Source organism: Lytechinus variegatus, chromosome 6 (assembly GCF_018143015.1).
Source record: "Lytechinus variegatus isolate NC3 chromosome 6, Lvar_3.0, whole genome shotgun sequence".
NCBI classification, from domain to species: Eukaryota; Metazoa; Echinodermata; class Echinoidea; order Temnopleuroida; family Toxopneustidae; genus Lytechinus; species Lytechinus variegatus.
Window position 1 is genome coordinate 40,344,400 of NC_054745.1, and position 20,756 is coordinate 40,365,155.

Here is a 20,756-nt window from a genome sequence, read left to right on the forward strand (position 1 = left end):
TGTATTATGAAAGTAAATGGCTGCTTGTGCAGGGGAAAACAATTCGAGAAATTTGATGTAAGGTGTACTACAATATTATTCATCATAAACGTTTTAATTGGGAGATAGGTAAAGATACACGATAGTGTTCATGTGATGAAAGCGAATGGGAAGGGAAAGGTGGGGGTGGGGGAGGTAATGATTTTAATGGGGAATCCAGCCTTGGCCATAAAGTGTTTTGTGGGAAAGGAGAAATATAAATGGTGAAGTTTGAAAGAAACCGGACAAGTAATAAGAAAATTATGACTGCTTTAACCCTAAATAGACTGGGCTATTTTGACGCCTAAAAAGACTGGGGGGGGCTGATTCAGCCCCCCCCCCCCTTATGATCTCGGCCGTAGATTGCGCGACCGCGACGAAAATTGGCACACGCATTAACCATGGCATTATCTACAAAACTATGACATCAAATTCTGCAAAATATCTCACGTCTCATTAATTATGCTAATTTATGCGTAAACTCATAAATTTGCCCTAATTCATAAAATAATGCCCCTGAAATGCTAATTTTTGTTTCACATGCTCTATATAGGCATCTGATAAAATTCATCTCAAAAACATTTCAACATCACATTTTTTTTCTAATGTATTCTATTGTTTTTTTAAATTCTTATGTATTTCTTTGTTTTTTGACTTATTGTTTTTTATTGTTTTTTCAATGGACATTGTCGGGGACTTCATTTTGACCATAAAAAAGATAAAATTAATTGAATTTAAGCAGTAAAAGGAAAAATAATGATACATTTATGAATTTTTGCTAAAAACACTATTAGCATTGGATTTGTACACAAATTCATGTTTTTGAGTATTTTGGGGTCTGCATGCACTTACGAAATGTTGCGTAATTTCGTAACCACGTACCCAGGGGTCACAATTTTGGTTTCAAAAGTTGTGCGAGACTTGAAAGTAAAAAGTCAGCGAGCAACGCGGTCAAAAAAATTTGCACGGCGGATTTATCATGAAAAATGTCGAGGGGGGGCTGAATCAGCCCCCCCCCCAGTCTTTTTAGGGTTACGATTGAGATCCCAATGACTATGTAGGTTTCAAACTGGCTACTGGGTAAGTAAATTAGAGAAGGGGCAAGGACAACTTTCCCATAGGCGATTTGTGGTTTCTCCTATTTACCCATTTATCTGGGGCGGTAGTCTAAATATAACTCAAGTAGTATATTACTTTATCTCCTCATGAAATAAAAAATACAATTTTAAGTAAAACTTTATAAAAATGACACTTAGTCATTTTATGTATTGCATTAAATGGAAGAGTATTCATTTTTATGATGTTCCACCATGAGAACATAACATTTGGTAAAAAAGAAATCTACCTGTCTTCATATTTTTTAAAACATTCGTTTCCCCCAAAAAAATTGTGTGGACCTAAACCCTTTTGCAACTAAACTGAAATGGACCTAACCTCTTTTGAGAAAAAGTGATCTTTCTTTGCCATTTTAGATCATTTTTTTATTGGAATTTCAACTAATCTTTGGTATCATCTTATACAGCTACATTAAGACAAAAAAAAATCGATGAAAAATTGACCTAACCCGTTTTGCAAGTGACCTCTTCATTAATTTTTGCCTTTAAATGGGAATGATTCGAAAATAGGAAAATATGAAGGATTTCAAATCAGTCACTTTGAAAACTATGAAATGAATAAGGAAGAAATATGACACGCATGTTTTCGCAGAGGTTTGATGTAACTTCATCTAAGATTTTATTTCGTACTTGAGTTTGATAAAGGTTCAATTATCAGCAACCAAGCCCTAAAATAATTTTGGTCATCATGAACCTGACCCCCTTTTGCCAACGTAGGGCTGTTAAGTTCACCCCACTGTGCCCCTGAGTGGAATAAATGGCCGTTATTCTGGATTCGTGAATCATCAAAGCATAACAGGGTTCAGTGAATAGGCTTTCTAAAAAAACGTATGAAATATTCAATTCATCAAAAGATTAATAATATATAAAAGGCTTGTGTCAATATACGTGATATCAAACGTTTATAGCTCAGAAGCTCAGGGCCATATTTCAAAGCGGAAACATTGATTGTGTGACCAATATCTAAGTGCGGGTAGACACATATAATATATATATAATTCCTCTGCAATTAAAAATTCATTTTGTATTTCTCAAGAGCAAACGTGCCAAGGTTGCTTGGAAAAGGTGATTGTTGTTTGAGATGGGGGATAATCTTAAGGAACAAGATAAATGGAAGTATCTGATCGTTTTGAGTAAATTCGTCGTCCAGTTCGTTGAGGTAGCGACAATAAAGTCGTTCGGAGTGTTGATCCCGACGATGTTAGATGTGTTCTCAACTGATACCTCGTCACTCATGTCACTAGGCCTAGCGTGTAGCATGCCGGTTTCCATGATGGCGTTTGGAGGTAAGTTATCTAGAGGTCTTTGTAGAGTTGTTGTGATTCAGTGAAAAGTCTCGGACTTTGAACCAAATGGTTTGGAGTTCGAATCCTACCGCAGTACTCACTTGCTTTGGCAAGGTGTTTGTCTACATTTTTTGTGTATCGTATATTAGGTTTTCACAGGCTACAATCTGACCCGACATCATATCAATCAGATATAAATGATTTACGTCTGGGCCGACCTTTAACTTCACGGAAAGACTTGAACCAGCTAGAGTTAGAACCTCGAACCTATTCATTGTTCGCCATTTGAAATATGGGACCTACACTCTTTTTAATATCATTAATCAAGAATAGAAAGGTTGGACGAGTGACAATCTTTTCTATATCCATTCTTGCATAAAACTGAATCAAATCATTTAACCATCAAGCCGTGTTATAGTTGTTCAAGTCATATTATGCTCGCAAAATTTGAGTTCGGGTAGATCTAAGTTACATAAGGGAATGTTATGACTAATAATGGAGTAGATCAAGATCTAGAGTATAGCGTTATATCTAACTTCTTCGGATCTAACGTTAGTTATTCCGTTTAAAGGGATGGACCAGGCTGAAAGTATGAATGGCTTAATCAGTAGAGTAGAATTCACTTAGCAAAATGCCGAAAATTTCATCAACGGGCATAGTTTGGCCCGTTTGGCTGAGATCCCCATTTTAATGCATGCAAAATATTATTTTCTGTGGTGATTGCGGATACCATAAATATCCGCGCAATATGATCGAAAGTATTAGACATTTCGGGCAATTACGCACTTATTGCGCACGTGCGCGCAACTTGTATGACATATCGATGGAACGATGCCCATCTTTGATTTATGCATGTTTATTCCTGTTAAAATATCATGGCATTATTGAAAAGAAGACTAACTTATTAAGGGCATAACGGTTGTATTAATCATCAAGTCTTGTTGCAGTTCAAATGCATGGTCGCAAAAGGCGAGTCGGATAAAAAAAATAAGACGGTCACTGAACTTTCTAAACTAGACTTATAGATCTAAGTGATGTTAGAGTCTAGACTACTCGTTAGGCATGACAAACTACAACGTTAGGTAATTTTGTCGTGATATTCTAACGTTAGCTCAGACATGTTAGAGGTAAGGAGTAGACTCAAGATCTAAGTTACCCTGTAATCGAGGCGGAGGCTGCAGTTATTGTCTATGCTGTTATACTGAACGCAACAGATACGTTTGATCAGGCGAAGACCACACATTTGTGGCTGCCTGGGTGTGGGAGAAGGGGGTGTGGGAAATGGCACTGTGTGAAGTGTTTTTGGCAAGGCTAACTAAAGTTCCTGTGTTCTTCATAATTCAGCCTTGGCCATAGAATGTTGTGTTGGGAAGGATAAAAATTAATTTAACAGAATGGTGAAAGTTTGAAAGAAATCGGACAAGCAATAAGAAAAATATAACTGCTTTAAAATTGAGATCACTAAGGCATGTAGATTTCAAATTGGCAACTGGGTAAGTAAATTATGACAAGGGGCAAGGACAACTTTCCCATAGGCCATGTACTTTATTATCAGGGATTTGTGGTTTTCTCCTAAGTACCCATTCCCCTGGGGCAGTATTCTAAATATAACCCAGGTAGTATATTGTTTAATGTCCTCATGAAAGATAAATATAATTTGAAATAAAACTTTTGGGGAAAATGAAATTTTAGCCATAATATGTATTGGAGTACATGGAAGAGTAGTCCTTGCCTTACATCACTATGACATCACATAAGCGGCCAATTTGAAGTCTCAATGGGTATAGTGATTACCAATATTTACAACTTTAAAAAATCATAATTTTCTTGTTATTTGTCCAATATTGTTCAAAATTTCACCTATCAACGTGTCTGATTTTCCTTTTTCTTATAAAAACAAGGTTTTATTTGGGTTGGATTCCCCTTTAAGGTTACTTTTGTCTCGCCCACCAGAGGTGAAGGCGAGACTTCGTCCGTAGCAAACCTTATGACACATAACTCCGCAATGGTAACTTACTTTTCAACCAAAATTGGATGGTAGATGTACTTAGGGGACGTAAATGTTATGTAACAGATCGAGGTCACATGATTTGGTCAAAGGACTTTTTCAGGTCAACGTTAAAGTTTACATGCAAGACTCTCTTTTGTCACCTTACTCCGCCACCGTAAGCCACTTTTTGCAACCAAACTTGGATGGTAGATGTACTTGGGAGACCTGCTGTTATGCTGCAGTCGGATACATGCAATCTCTACGACACCTGTACTCGGGGGACCTGCATATTATGCTGCATGCAGTGGGGGGTCAAAATGGTAAGGTAAAATGTCATTTTCAGATCAACGTTAAATTTTACGTGCAAGACACATATGACACATAAAATTGCAACCGTAAATCACTTTTCAACTAAACTTGGATGGTAGATGTACTTAGGGGATGCGCATGTTATGTAATAGTCGGAGGTCACATGGGAAGTTCAAAGGTCATTTTAAGGTCAACGTTTCAAGTTTACATGTAATACTCTCTTACTCGGGGGACCTGCATATTATGCAGTGGGAGGTCAAAATGGTAAGGTAAAATGTCATTTTCAGATCGACGTTAAATTTTACGTGCAAGAAACATATGACACATAAAATTGCAAACGCAAGTCACTTTTCACCCAAACTGTTGGTAGATGAACTTGGGGGACCTGCATGTTATGCTGCAGTCAGAGGCCACATGGTAAGGTCAAGGGTCATTTTCAGGGGGAGGGCTATATCCTCTCACATCGGTTGGTTTCTGAATTTAAAGTTCAACATAAAAAACATAAAGACCAATGAAAATTTGAACATGCACAAAGGACAGTTTTGATATTTTTTTTTTGTTTTATTACACACATTTATAGAGTGCCAGTTGTAAAAAAAACCTCATTCAGTCCTACAGCAATATTTTTTTCCAAAATATCTGTGTCATGAAATTGGAATCACTGGAAAATCGAAAATATAACAAACTTTAAATGAATTACTTGGTTAATTATCTACGGATACGGAAGAATCACCACACGAAGAAGTTAGGTTTAAGAATTTAGTTTAGACAAGGGTCAAACCTGCGTTTATTGATTTATCAGCGTGCAAGCCCTAAAAATATTTTGGTTATTATAAAATTGCTCCACTTTTGACAAAGTAGGGTTGTTTTGTTCACCCCGCTGAGTCCATCAGTGGCATGAATACATGGACCTGTGAAGTGGGATGCTGAAAATTAACAACGATTTTGAAGGAATTTCCCTTCAAAGTATTCGTACAAAATGTTTGAAAGAGTGCTTAAATTTACTTTTTTCCAGATCGGAATATCAAATATTTTCCTTTGCTCTCGCATTGATTCTTATAATAAAATGGTATTTAGAATGCCAAGATTCTAGATATATATTTAAACACGCACGCGCATGATTTTTCAGATACGCAACTTGATTTTTATTATTATGATGATTATTTATTCAAAACGTGCTCAAATGATAAAGGTTCTGTGAGATAACATGCTTTGAATCGTGGTTTTAAATACACATGCATGTTTGTTTGTTTGTTGTGTGTTTGCTTGTGCAGAGGTGTGTTTGATTCCATATACATGTTAATGTTAAGGTGCATGAAATTAAATGAAACCGCTTAGAAACTCACTCATCACCACTGGAAAAACAACATTGTCTTCAAATATTGCGTCATTTTGCAACTTCTCAATGTAGACCCGTACCTCCTTGTGAACCATCATTATATCATGTATGGTATCATTTTAAAGAAAATTAAACGATCTATTTATTGGTATCAATCACGCATTAACATGTACTAAATCCGAAGAGTGATTAACGATCAAAATTATATTTCCAATTTTTTTGAGAAGTTTATATGCATTTATGTGTGTTTGTGTGCTAAAGGGGGGGGGGGATCCTTGCATGTGTGATTGTATATAAAAGAACAGCGGAAAACTCAACTTGTGCTCCCCCTCCAATCTTTGAAGAGAGATTTCAGCACAGGTCAGCACCCCCAATGAGAACAGAAAATTGTTCACAGGGCCCTGTATGGATGGTCTATTGGGTATGCGAGAAGCATATATTTTCATCATCATTGAAGACTTTTTACAAAACAACCAATGTCACGATACAATGCTTTGATAGTTTCGCCACGGCAATGTATTGAAGCGGAGACACTCGGTGTGGATGAAATACCTCATTTACGGTAGATATACATGTAACCTTTCCGCTGCAATTCAAGAATAGTTTTATATTTCCATGAGCAAACGTGCTGCACTTTAGCAGAGGTGAATATTGTTTAGATGGAGTATAAACGAGAGTCACAAGATAAACGGAAGTACATGGTCGTATTGACTAAATTCGTCGTCCAGATGGTTGAGGTAGCCACAATGAAGTCGTTCGGGGTATTGATCCCGACCATGTTGGTTGTGTTCTCAACTGAAGCCCCAGTCACATATAGAGCCCGGACCATCCCGGATCTGATCCGGGGTGGTCCGGGGAGAGATCCGTGTTGGCGCCTTGGGCATCCTTGGAGGTCCGGGGTGGTCCGTGTTGGTCCTTGAACGTCCGGGAGGCCAACACGGCAGTTTTTGACTGTCAAAAACATCCGGCGTCATCCCTGGACTGCCGGGTTGGCAAAGCCATCCGTGTAGGTCCGTGTGGCTGCCGTGTAGGTCCGTGTGGCTGCCTGGAGTATCCTTGGCAGTCCGTGTTCTTTTTCCCCATCATATCATTACAACGCTATTTATTTTATGAACTTTTCATTAGTTGTCAAACAGTTGACACAACCACGCTTAATTTATTTATGATTAACGGATGATTAAATGATTCAGGCTTTTTCTTACGCTTTGGAGATTGGCCCCAACCTAATATTTGTAAACTTAGTGCATGTATGAATAATTAGTTTTCTCTTTTTTCTAATATTCACCCCAACTTTGTTATTATTATTTCACATTTCATTTTTTTAAATATGTGTATGTTATGTACCTGTTGCATCGAAATTGTACACTAAAGTGATTGGTTAACATTGGTCTGAGCTAGGTCACACTTGTCACCTGTGTCTGTGATATGTTCTGAAAATGAAGCCCAGAAAAAATTGTGTTCGAAAATGATTATTTAGTGCTTCAAAAATTGAAATATAAAGTGACCGGAAACACCATCTTAATTTCATCCCATACACTTATGTGTACTATTTAGGTGTCTATAAAACGCCTATTTACAAAATAGGGATTTGCCTTGTAGTTTTAGCTTTTTACTCTCAATAATGGTTGTTTTCAGGGTTTATTAGTTCTAATACATGCACTTGTAACACATGTTTCATCTTGGTTTGATAATTTTTTAAATCGGCTGCTCACAAAGTTAAACAATACCTTTAAGTTTTATACTACTGCCCTTCATCGACAGTTATGTGTCATGACCTGGGCCTATCTTAATTTTTATTATGTTTTCTATTGACTTTGTAAATTTCTTTCCTTTATTGTGATTTCAATAAAGTGATATCAAATCAGTGGCGTACCTCGGATTTTCCACGGGGGGGGGAAATCGTCCGCCAAAAAATTTGACAAGCCAAAAAATAAAAATTAAAAAACGGTTTTCAATCACAAATAAAGGATTTCGCACCCGAAAAAAAATTGACATGCAAAAAAAAAGGTTTTCAATCACAAATATGGGTGGTGGCTCGTCAGGGGGCAGACAGCCCCCTCTGCCCCCCCCCCCCCGTAGGTGAGTAAATCAAATCGAAATTAAATTTGGCGTTCAAGATTTGAAGTACTTCACACTCTATACTGTTAAAACACTAAACTGTGTTGCGTAAAGAACAGTGTTTTACTGGTTAAGGAGTTTTTATATCATTTTTTAAAAACATAATATAATATTGCGACAAGGATGAGAAAAAAATGAATGAACAAATAAATAAATATCAGCTCATTATTATGAGCAAAAATTAATTTGCCATGCTGGTCAATATAACTGCAGTGTTGATCCTTGAGCTGACGTGTTCATCCTTGAGCTGACGTGTTGGTCCGTGTAGCTGACGTGTTGATCCGTGTAGCTGACGTGTTGGTCCGTGTGGCTGACGTGTAGGTCCGTGTTGCTGACGTGTTGGTCCTTGTCGCTGACGTGCTGGTCCGTGTTTACTGACGTGTTGGTCCGTGTAGCTGACGTGCTGGTCCGTGTTGCTGACGTGTTGGTCCGTGTTGACGACGTGCTCTGCCGGCATGGTCCGTGTAGATCCGTGTGAAGCTGCCGTGTTGATGCCGTGTTTACAGTCATCCGGGGCAAAACTATCCAGGACCTCCCCGGATCATGCCGGCATTGCCGTGTTGATCCGTGAGGATCCGTGTTTATATGTGACTGGGGCTTGATGCCTCGTCAGTGGGACTCGCGTGTAGCATGCCAGCTGCCATGACGGCGTTTGGATGTAACGGAGGCCACTTCCATTCACGAGTGGATACCATGCGCGACCATGGGGTCTCGAAAAGCACCCTAAACACGTAATTTCCATATTCTGAAAATGCACCCCTTATAACAAGTATTGGCGTGTGAAACCCTACCCTTAGCAAGTATTGGAAACAAAACGATACTCTTGGCAAATATTCCCTGAAATGAACCCCTAAACAAGTACAGGAATGTTTTATTGTTACGGGTCCTTTGGTTGTCGGCTTTACCTTTTTGGTTTAGTACGACCCCACCTTCTACACCTCGCGCAAATACGACTCTAAACACGTAGTGTTGGGGCAAAAAGGACATCCTTTATAAAACATTTTAATTTTGTTTTATCATCCTCGCAAATTCGACCCTAAACACGTAATTTTCCTAGCGAAATAGATACCCTTTTTTCATTATTTTTGTGTTTTTGACACCCTTTTCACGTTACGTACGTAACGCGCCCTATCGTGAAAAGGACATCCTTTTTACGTGTTTTTTGGGTCGCGCATGGTATCCACTGGTCAATGTAAGTGGCCCACCGGGGGATGTAAGCTATTTCAAGGTTTCGGTAGAGGTGTTGTGGCGGTGTTGTGACTCAGTGGATATGTTTCAGGACTTTGAATCACAAGGTTCGAGATTCGAATCCCAACGCAGCACTCGCGTGTTTTGGCAAGGCGTTTATCTACATTTGTCTCTGTGGCTGCTCATAAGAATCTGAGTGTGGGTGTGTAAGTGTGTGTATGAATTGTATGGTAGGTCTTCTGAGGCTTTGATCTGAACCGATATCACATCTGAAATGAATCAAGAAAAGGGTGCTAGAATTTACGTCTGAACCGAACATCAACATGATATCCGAAAGATGTGACCCAGCTAGGCAGGGCTTGAACCTCAAATCTCTTCATTAATTCATTAATTCTTAACTTACTCATGTGGGGTGAATTATCATTGTTTTATTCAGCACACAATGAAACAATCATGGGTTTATATATTAAATGATATTAATTAAGTTAAGTTAAGTTTAACTTAACTTAAGTCCACATTTGACAGGTCACGCTATTCAGTGGATCCCTCAATTTCCTCAACTTAAAATATAAATAGAAACAACCTTGCAGATGTTAAATCGAGATAGTTATACGTTTTGTTTACCCTTATTGTCATAATTGTATGAAGGTTAACAATGAAGGAACATATATACATAAAAAGCAAAGACAACCAATACAGATACGTATCAAAAAAATTATGCAACAGACACCTACGCACACGCAAGCATACATGAATTGAATTGAATTAGATTTATTACAGAACGTCACTGGCAAAAGCCAACATTTTCTTCAAAACAAGAAAATATATATATAAACAGATAAACAAAAACAAAATAGTCTTTTTGTCAAAACAAAACAAAAACAAAATCAAAACAAAGTATAACAAAACAACTTATTTATACAAATAAACACTATACACATAGGCATTATTCGGGTACTCATTTTAACAATGAGTAAAAAAAAAAACATATCTAGGCTGGCCAACTACGCTAAAATTCTTAGCTTGGAAGAGTATTATCAAAGAGGTATATTTTATATTGCACTTCAATCCAATTAAGAGTTGTACTGTTGCTAATTTCAACAGGAAATTTGTTCACTGCTTAATACAAGTTGCTATGAAAAAGTTCAAGGAAACATTTATTTTTTTTACTAAGGCCGGTGGAGGTTTTGTTGACGTGTATAGTAATTATGCATCTGGCAGTTAAAAGGAAAAATGACTTTTACGTGGAAAATTTTGGAGCAAAAACAAAGATCAACATGAAAATCAAACTATTAAGTGCAACTTGTTCATCAAGTAAAGCAACTTTAACTGAATTATTTAGGGTTTACTAGGATGTCTCAAATTCAATTTGGCAAAAAGACTCAATTTTTTGTTTTGTAAAACTATTAGTTTGCCAATGCAAGTCTTCAACATTACAGTAAGTAATGTAGGGAAGCAAAATGTTGCTACATAAAGTTCTCTGAATAGCCTCATGTAAAACTTAATCTTAATTTACATAGGTCACCTACACCTCGATAAAACTTTGTACACACTTACCCTCAATGAGGTTTACAAGTCAAATGCTCATCGATAAATATTCTAAGGAATAGAACATCGAGAATACCGACATTTTAAAAATAATCTTGCCTCTTGATCGAAAAGATATATATATCCTATTTTTTAATTCAACGAAAGTTTGTTACAACAAAACAATGCTGGCAACTTTTTGATTTTTTTGACATTCGTGACTGGCATTAGTGTTTCAATATTTTGTATGAGACATGAGCAGACTAGTGTTAGGCTTCAGGCACTAATTGGAACTTTGATCAACAAGTGTGCATCCACGCAAAGACTAGCACATACAAAACTTGCTGTTCTTCAGTACACAAGGCATGAGTAGGCTGCACATTCAGACCCTTAACTCGTGGGAAGGGTTTGCCCAACAGACTAGGCTAGTGTCATCACCAAACAAATAATACAAAAACAAATTTGGTGAGTTAATGATATAGTTGATTGAAATTATAGATTAAAAAGCAGAGGACCAAGTAACGAACCTGTTTGCACACCTAGTGAATGATGCCAAATTGCGATTTAACAGTTTAAGACCATGAACCATGCCATATACGATCTCGTACTGTCGTAGGTAGATTTGGAAACAAGCCAATGCTCCTCCGCGTACTACATAGTGTTCAAGATTACTAGAAAAAATGACGTGGTCAATTGTGGCAAATGCCCTGGACAAGGGAAATTCCAAGGGAAAGTTACCATCATAACATGATTATATAATAGTAATCAAGGGCTCACATGCCTTATATTCATTTCCCATAGATTCGTGAGTTAAATTGGCACTTAAAAAGAATTGATAAAACATAAGGACGAAATTCGAGGGTTGAATGATTACTACCAGTGGATAGGATAAATGTCTGACATTCCATATCTGACCAGAGAAGGGTACCTCGACCGGCTCATTTTAAAAATAGATCAGCATTTATGAGGACTACACATGAGGGGATGCGGGGGTAGAATTTATCACTTGAGAGAGTAAAATGACTCTAATTCTTCCGCCAGTAAAAATATAGTTCCATAGCGGTGATATATCTTTCCCTCCCTAGAATCAGTGTTAGATTATCAGTCATATTCATTAATTTTTGTCAATCAGAAATATCAAATTAAAAAATTGAGCAATCGGTTGGGTCGAATGAATATCTTTTGCCTGTGTGATTAGGCCCATGCAACATCAATAAGTTGAAAACACCCATTTTAGCAGAAAAGTGTTTACGGAAACCAAAGTGCTAATTGAGGGATAACGCTAGTATATTGGGTATGAGTGGTCCACGAGGGTAATTATGTGTCCACCAAACATTGGGCATTTCTTTTGGGTATCCTTATTTCATCCAGTGTAATGAAAATTATGCCCATTCTAAAGTAATTGCTGCTTATTTTTTAACCTTCCTCGACAATATGTTTCGCGTATTGGGTAACTACTGCCACAAATTGTTTGGACACATAATGCGTGGTGGTGAACACCTTGCCCAATATGTTTTTACACTGTATTCTCTCCTAAATCGTTGACAATATTAACAAACAAATAAAGGTCGTAATGAAGGATGTTCTTCATCCTCTAATCATTTTTTTAGCAGGAACAACCCTAGCTATATCTCTGTGGAGCGTTGTGGCCCAGTGGATTAGTCTTCTGATTTTGGAACAAAGGGTGTTGGGCTCGAATCCCAACCATGGCGTAATTTCCTTCAGCAAGAAACTTATCTACATGTTTTATTTTAATTTATTTGTCTTCTTTATCCAGGGTAGCCTGGTAAGTGGTGTAGACACTGTTGCCAATCAGTTGTCTGTACACACAACCAACTATTGATTTTCTATTGCCACCACTACCATATAATTGAACAAAATGAATTCATAACATTGACGTGTATCAGAAAATATTTATAATGAATTTACATTTAAGGTACAATCGTCTACTAAACATTTACATCACCATGCAAATATTGTCCGTTTACCCAACAGAAAGTACTGTGGATAACACAGAGACTTACATAAATGATATCATAGTTGAAAGCACAGCAAGTATTATTCAAGCAAAAGCACACATTGCAAGCACACCAAACTCACAAATACTTCATACACACTAGCACACAAAACACCAAATGATGACATGAACTATGCTAAACATAGCGTAACAGCCTGTCAGTACAAAGAAGAGTAAACATTGCAGATAGATACAAACCTACAAAACAAAGCAAAAAAGTTAATGTAAAAGAAATCAAAGACAAACGCATTGGAAAACTAGTGACTTGCAACAATGGTTACAAAGATTGAGGGATGTATAAGTCGTACCTGATATACATTTGCCACTCGGTCATTCGGTGTAGTATGGGTACATGGTAGGCAAATTTTCATAAATGCTCTAGCGCCCAATAAGAGTAACTGTGCTATTAATAATAAGGACGTGTTAACGGCAGTACGCAGCGATTATAAACATCGTATCATACATCTCTTTATAAATTTTGCATATAACCATTATTATCATTATTTAAAAAACAAAAGGAAACAGATATTCGAAATAAAGCGTTTCAAATGTTCAACTCTGCATGGCATTGTTCGAAACTTTTAGTTATTTAACGTATTTGAATTCGCATTTACCATTTTTCGTCATTGGGCGTAGCGCGTAGCATGCCCGCTTTTATGATGGCATTTCGATGCAAGTGAAATTAAAAAAAAAGTGATAGCTCATTTCAAAATATCAAGTCTAGTTTACTTTGGAATTTTCATTTACTCAAACAATTTTATGATTTAGATTTTAAATCTAACAACCACTTTATATTATATATCAGATATTTACTGAAAACATCCCGAATTTTTAGCAATCCAATGCTTGAGAAGGTCGTACATGTAATAATAATAATATAGGATATTTATATTGCGCACATTTCCACCTTGTTAGGTGCTCAAGGCGCTCCTATATTACCCGGCTAAGCTAGGCGTTCATAGCGCACACAGCTTCTTAAGGAATTACTTCCTACCGGTACCCATTTACCTCACCTGGGTCGAGTGCAGCACATCGTGGATCAGTTTCTTGCTCAAGGAAATTACGCCATGGCTGAGATTCGAACCCACGACCCTCTGTTTCAAAGTCCGAAGACTAATCCACTGGGCCACAACGCTCCACTTATGAACGCTGTACTTATGAACAAGACAAAAATAAGAATACACTTGTGCTCGGGCGCCCGATCACATTTAATTTTAATCTGAACTCGGTAAATTTATCCAATAAAACATAGTTTTAGTTTATTTCTCTTCACAGCACAACCGTTTAGGAGCTCATGCATTAATATGGTTTAGTAATGAAATGGAATGTGAAATGTACTTGGGGTGAATATCTCTCCTCCCGGTAAATCAATTCCTGACTTCTACTCCTATATGGGCGCCTCGTGGTCTAGTGGTTCTGACTGTCGCCTTTCAGCCAGAGAGTCGTGGGTTCGAATCCTAGCCATTGCGTGTTTTCCGTCAGCAGTAAATCTATCTGCACTCGACCCAGGTGATGTGAATGGGTACCCAGCAGGATTAATTTCTTGAATGCACGAGCCCTGAAAGGCAGCTCGAGTCTAGGCCGGGATAATATTAAAAATAATAATTATAATAACAACAATGCGCCGCAGAATATATTATTTCTAGATAGATGGCCCTATGCAAATACATATTATTATATCATCATCATTATTGTTGTTGTTGTCGTTATCATTATCATCATCATAATTATTATCATCATTATTATTATTATTATCCTAATAACCTTCAGGTCGGTGCAAAACGCCATTATCAAAAGGTTTACGTGCACCCCATTGGTGCAGAAACGAATTTACGCAATGACCGAATACATTGCCTGCTGCCATGGGGGTTTAAAGGACAAGTCCACCCCAACAGAAACTTTATTTGAATAAAAAGAGAAAAAATCAACAAGCATAACACTGAAAATTTCATCAAAATCGGATGTAAAAAAAGAAACTTATAGCATTTCAAAGTTTTGCTTCATTTCACAACACAGTTATATGCACATCTTGTTCGGTAAGGAAAAGAGGGAACTGATGACAGCAATCACTCACTATTTATTTTGTATTTTTTGATATGAAATATTTTGATTTTCTCGTCATTGTCATGTGAAATGAAGTTTCATTCCTCCCTGAACACGTGGAATTTCATTATATAAAATTTTGTGCTTCAGGCAAGGAGGTCCTAATCATCAAATTCTTAAAAATTGAAATATTGCGTTATTCAAACGATAAAAACGAAAAGAAATAGTGAGTGACATCATCGACTCTCTCATTTCGATGTAACTGGCTCGTTCATATAACTACATGTATTTTTTTTTAACTAAGCGAAGCTTTGAAATGTCATAACTTTCTTATTTTACATCCGATTGTGAAGAAATTTTCAGCATTGTGCTTGTCTGATTTTTCCCTATTGATTCAAATCAACAATTTTCTGAGGTGGACTTGACCTTTTAGCGCGCAGGCGATGCGGAAAAATATGGTGTTAAGGGTGTTTTGGCATCGACACTTCTGATTTCTCATTTCACGTATTGCAGCTCTACCAATGGCATATGTACTGAAGAGTTCATTTGTCTCACCTCGAGCGATGGCTGTTACGGGAGCTTTTACATCGTCTTTAGGAATCATAATTTCTGGTTATCTGACTTCTGTATTTGCTCTGGGATTCTCCCTTTCGATAACAGGTAAATACGGAAACAGATATATATATATATAAGAACACTTTTGATATTTTAACTTGTTCAGATTGATACGAGGGACCAATCCCGAATTTTGATTGAAAATAACAACAACAAATCTAACCTCAATCGAATATTCATTCCGAATCTTATGATTTCAGATATTTTTCTTACAGAAATCTTGTAGCATTTCCCCTTCAGTATTTTTTTTCAAATGTCAGTTATAAACATTTATAAAATGAGATCGCTATTTCCATAATGATTACGAATAGAAAGAATGAGACCACTGTCCCAAACCTTGTATTCCATTTCAGCGTTTTGTAAACAATGTTTACAAATACAATGTTCATTACTTTAACCTTCTTAAATTGATATATTTATATCTCTTTATTTTTTTTTCTGCCAATCTCAATCTTAGGATTAGGACTCTCAATGGTATACATAACAGTCAAAGTCTTACTCAACGACCACTTTCCGGATAATTTCGTTCTTGTGAATACGATAGGCCATCTCGGAAGCACGGTAGGTGCCCTGGTCGTACCATTCATCGTCGAGAGGGCGCTGTGTGCATATGGATTCAGCGGTGCCATGCTTATTCTTGGGGGTATCAGCATGCATGCCATTCCTGCCAGTGTTTATCTCAAGCAGACTAGAAGAGCAGTGCGAACGGTTACAGAGACATCTACAAGCACTGCGAAGAAGAGCAGAGTCTATTTCGGACAGTCCGCAGGAGCAATTAGAGAGGGTTCTGAGACATCCACAAAGAGCGCGAAAAGAACCCCTGTTTCTCCTAGACAGTCCACAAGAGCCACTGAACATGGCCGACAGACATCTGTAAAGATGGCAGAGACAACCGACTCTTGCCAAAAACCTTTAGTCGATGGTGATGACAGCGATCGTGAGAGCATTGAGGTGATTTCAACCGACGATGAACAATCATGCAGCATTCTACCACAAACAGACGATCTGCAAAATCAACGAAAGCAGAGTCGGGTGGTTCAATTTTGGCATTCGCTTCAAGGATGCATTATCGTCCAAGAACCGCCCCTATTACTGTCATTACCGTGCCTTCTACTCTCAGCAGTTGTTGTTAATTCCTGGATTCTATTCCTTGTTCCTCGGGCAGTATGGCATGGAATACCTGTCTCAAAGGCCGTCTTACTATCATCTCTAGCCGGCGCAGGAGGGTTCATCGGACGGATAATCTCCATTATAGCTCTCTTTTTCAAAATTGACTTCATCATAGTTTTTATGATCATCGCATCGATTTCAACAATTGTTTTCTTACTCGATCCACTGTTGACGTCATTCTCTGTCATGTGCGTCGCTGCCTTCCTTCAGGGAGTATGTATCTTCAACTTCGTGATTTCTTACGCTGCACTCCTCAAGGGTTCCGTCTCCAATGAGAACTTTACGGTTGGCTCTGGAATCTTTGGTTTTGTTGCAGGTCTTGGTGGCAACCTCGGGAGTCTAATGTCAGGTGAGACATATATGGAGCACGAATAAATCAGAGAAATAACTATTCCGGTAACATCGTCAACTTGTTTCTTAAAGACCCTGACCGGTGTAAAAACAATCGTATATCAAAATAAAGGTAATGATTCATACCATACAAATATACCAAAGGTATTACATATATCTCCTTCCATTTCTGACAAATATTTAATAAAAATCAAAGAAACAGCTCCTCAAATTACGCTTCGATTTAGCACCCCCACGTCGCCTGGAAATGATGACGTCACGTTGTGTCTGAAGAGTTGTGATTCCATAGGTTTGTGTACAAAAGCATTGGGTATTTCTTCCATTTCCATGTTATGAATCCATTTTTTTTCGTTTTCAGATGAAAATGGAACTCAAAATTATTCACTGTTCAAATTGTTCTAAACCTACAACTATTCACTACCTTTTTTATTTCTTTGTTTGGCTCTTATTGGGCCTAAATTGCTATGTCAGGAAAAGTTGTTATACATAATCTAAATGCAGATAGAATTGAAATCTGCGCAAAATAAGCAGGATATAAAATATGGCAAAAACTAGTTCAAAATTGTAGATTTTATCAATTCAAGCTTGTGGGAAAAAATATATGTGATATCCATCTGTTATCTGGAAAGCAAAAAAAATCACCCGGTTTTTTTGTGTACAAACCTATGGAATCACGACGCTTATTACACAACGTGACGTCACGGTCTCGAGGCAGGTGAAAAGCACAATAAAGCCTATTTTCTAAACGGGGTTCGAAGCCCGATAATTGGAATATTCTTAAGCAAAATACTCAGCTGGGAAGCGGTGAAAATGCATAAAGCATACCTTTCTGTATTTAGTAGCTTATAAGCTTTCGATTGGTATATAATTTGTCAGTTTAATTTTGGGGTCCGGTCTGGATCTTTAAGGTTTTCTTAATGATATTACTAATCTGGTGTGTTTTAATTGGGGGCGAATTCGATGGCTGACCACGAACCTAAATTGAAAAGATAATTTTAAAAAATGTAACCATGATGACACTATTAGTACTTAATTAGACACATAATTCAAACTATTCTCAATACTACTAAATTTGCATATTTTCTAATATTTCATTTCCATACAATTTAAATTATTATTCAGTGTGCTATTGATGACTACTTCATAATTATTAAAATTTTGCATGTTTTTGTGCTGTTGCATCTACACGAGATTGAAAAACAATACTGATCCTGTTCTTATTCTTATTCATATGTTACCTGCCATCCAAAAACCAAGAATAATTCGACCAAAATGAATATTGATATTTTTACTGAGCTTGAAAATTAATTCCCTATGCTCTAAAAGGATATACAATATGTTAAAATTGAACAACAATGACCATTACAGGCACTTGATTGAATGCAGAAGAAGTTCAGCTAGAAGTTGGAAAATAAGGGGGGGAAATAGGTTTTTAAGTTTAGGGTACACTCAAGCATGAGATGCGCATACTGTGTAATCTCAGTGACAGTTACAAGCAGTCCGAAAAAAGTAGTGTCCAAGAAACTCTTGTATCTTTTTTTTTTTATTCAACTTTACGACTTTCCACAGTATGAAGTTCTTCTTCATACCCTTGGAATTGCTCCTCCAGAAAAGCTTTTGTTGCCATTTTTTAGACTCAATTTCTATTTTGGCTACTTACAGACAACCTTATACCTGGCGAGTAATTCATGGTTTGGGGATGGTAGGTCAAATATATGTTCAATAAAATCAAAACAGAAAGATATCGAATGAATATATGAATTAATAGATAAAATGAATCAATAGGTTTGTACGGCATCGCAGTGAAAATCCTCTCATATCTAAGAAACTAAAATAGATTGCTGTCTAGAAATTTAGTTCCGAATAGGATAGGACGTGTACATTCATTTTCTGCAAAAATCTCAAAATCGATTGTTTGACCAAAATTGACTGATACGACAGTTCGGATGAACGCCGACGAAATATTCAAACGTTTGAAAAAACAGTTTCCAAGTATTACCTATTCACATATTACCTAGCTAACTATATGGATGTGTTTCTGTCGTTTTTGCAGGTGCGATCAAAGACAAGACGGGATCCTACACGTCAGTCTTCCTGACCCTTGGATTTATTAACTGTCTAGTAGTGTTCCTTACCATAGCCTTCCTTGTTGCTCGACATAGATGGACTCGTCTAAAATCCTAGGGAAGAGGTGGCAAAAAGCCAGGGGGTAGTTGGCGACCTTAATTTCATTTCGAATTGGTGTTCCTGTCCATTGCCTTTCTTTTTGCTCGACATAGGTGGAATCATCTAAAATCCTAGGGAATAGGCGGCAAAAAGCCAGAGGTTGAGGGACGGCCTGAATGTTGATATACACTCTCATAAGGTGTAATCTTTTTCTTCTATTTATGACCCGATTGGAAATTGGAGTTTTAACGCTATGAGAAATAAGGACAGCGAAACGAGCTGCTTATTTTTTTTATTATTTATACAATTAAAGCCTTCATTCAAATTGCAAATCTCTCTTTATATTGTTTTATTTGGTCATATCATTGTAATCGGGCTTGTACATTTTATATCATATTTTTCGACATTGCATTGCAGATCTGAAAGAAGAAGTTGGGTTAAATATCAGAATATACATTTCGCATCCTTTTAGATGTCTGATATCGTTGGTTTAATTTTGATGGCTGAGATGCCTGTTGCCATGGTAAATATGTCGGATAAGATAAAAAATGCGCATTGATGTCATCGGATCGCCACATTAGTAGTCTAGATCTGGACGTTAGTAATTATTTATTTGGAAATCCCTACATCAGTCCTCTCTCAAAGAGGACTGAGGTAGGGGTTTCTAAACAAATAATTTCTAACGTTGAGATTAAGACTAGCGTCTTAGAGGCTGAAAGTAGTATTTTTTACTGTTTGCCAACTCAACAAAAAAAAGAAGAAAAGGAAAAGCTCATTGTCTTGCAACCACTGCTGGGGACCGTTTTATCAAGCTGTTTGTAGGTTAAGAGCGACTTTAAGAACGACTGGTAATTCCTATCGTACGTCCTTAACCATCGCCCATGAATATATCATTTACCACAAGAAAGGATCACCAGTCGTTCTTTAAGTCGCTCTTAACTTACGAACAGCTTTATGAAACACCCACCTCATCTCCATCTGCACATCTGCACACGCTCACATTTTGCGTCATTCGAGTTAGGAAACTATCGTATACTTCTAATGGTTTGTTCCTTCAACTAATTTTGCATTTTTTTTTGCTCTAGATCCCAATATTTGTACGCCAGCTTGTTTATAATAGAGGCACAAAATAGTTTTCGGTCTGCTTACAACATGTACAATGCATACGTCACAAATAGCTATCTATTGAATTGCACTGATGTGAAAAAATGAAATATAATTCGTTCGCTTCTATTGTGTTGGAGCCAAAGGCCACAGGTCGGTACGCACAGAAGCCAAGGTCTCAACGGATTTGTTATTGTGCGGTGGCAATATAAATTTGAACTTGTACAGAAGTGAATAGAACGATATACTTTTTCAGATAGGGAGAAAAGAGATAGAGAGAGAGATTGGGGATAAAATAATAGATAGATGGATCGTTTGTAGATGTGTATATTATGTGGGCGTGTGTGTATTAGTGTGTGTATATAGGGGGATAGATAGAGAGTGAGTGTGAGAGTACGAA

At 37.3% G+C, this 20,756-nt stretch overlaps 1 protein-coding gene across 1 annotated transcript; it reads left to right on the forward strand.

The window, feature by feature from the left end:
* The first annotated feature begins 2,100 nt into the window (after positions 1-2,100).
* On the forward strand, positions 2,101-19,720 carry LOC121416647. The gene is made up of 5 exons (XM_041610126.1): positions 2,101-2,419; positions 15,464-15,610; positions 16,023-16,264; positions 16,433-17,084; positions 19,140-19,720. Exons 1-5 carry the CDS (start codon positions 2,215-2,217, stop codon positions 19,268-19,270), a joined length of 1,377 nt encoding a protein of 458 aa, XP_041466060.1. The 5' UTR covers positions 2,101-2,214; the 3' UTR covers positions 19,271-19,720.
* Positions 19,721-20,756: the final 1,036 nt, after the last annotated feature.

Bases quoted from the DNA above. Each gene is read 5' to 3' on its own strand.
- LOC121416647 (XM_041610126.1), top strand. From the start codon at position 2,215: ATGGGGGATAATCTTAAGGAACAAGATAAATGGAAGTATCTGATCGTT. The intron at 2,420-15,463 runs GTAAGTTATCTA...CACGTATTGCAG, and splicing joins TTCCATGATGGCGTTTGGAG to CTCTACCAATGGCATATGTA. The intron at 17,085-19,139 runs GTGAGACATATA...TCGTTTTTGCAG, and splicing joins CCTCGGGAGTCTAATGTCAG to GTGCGATCAAAGACAAGACG.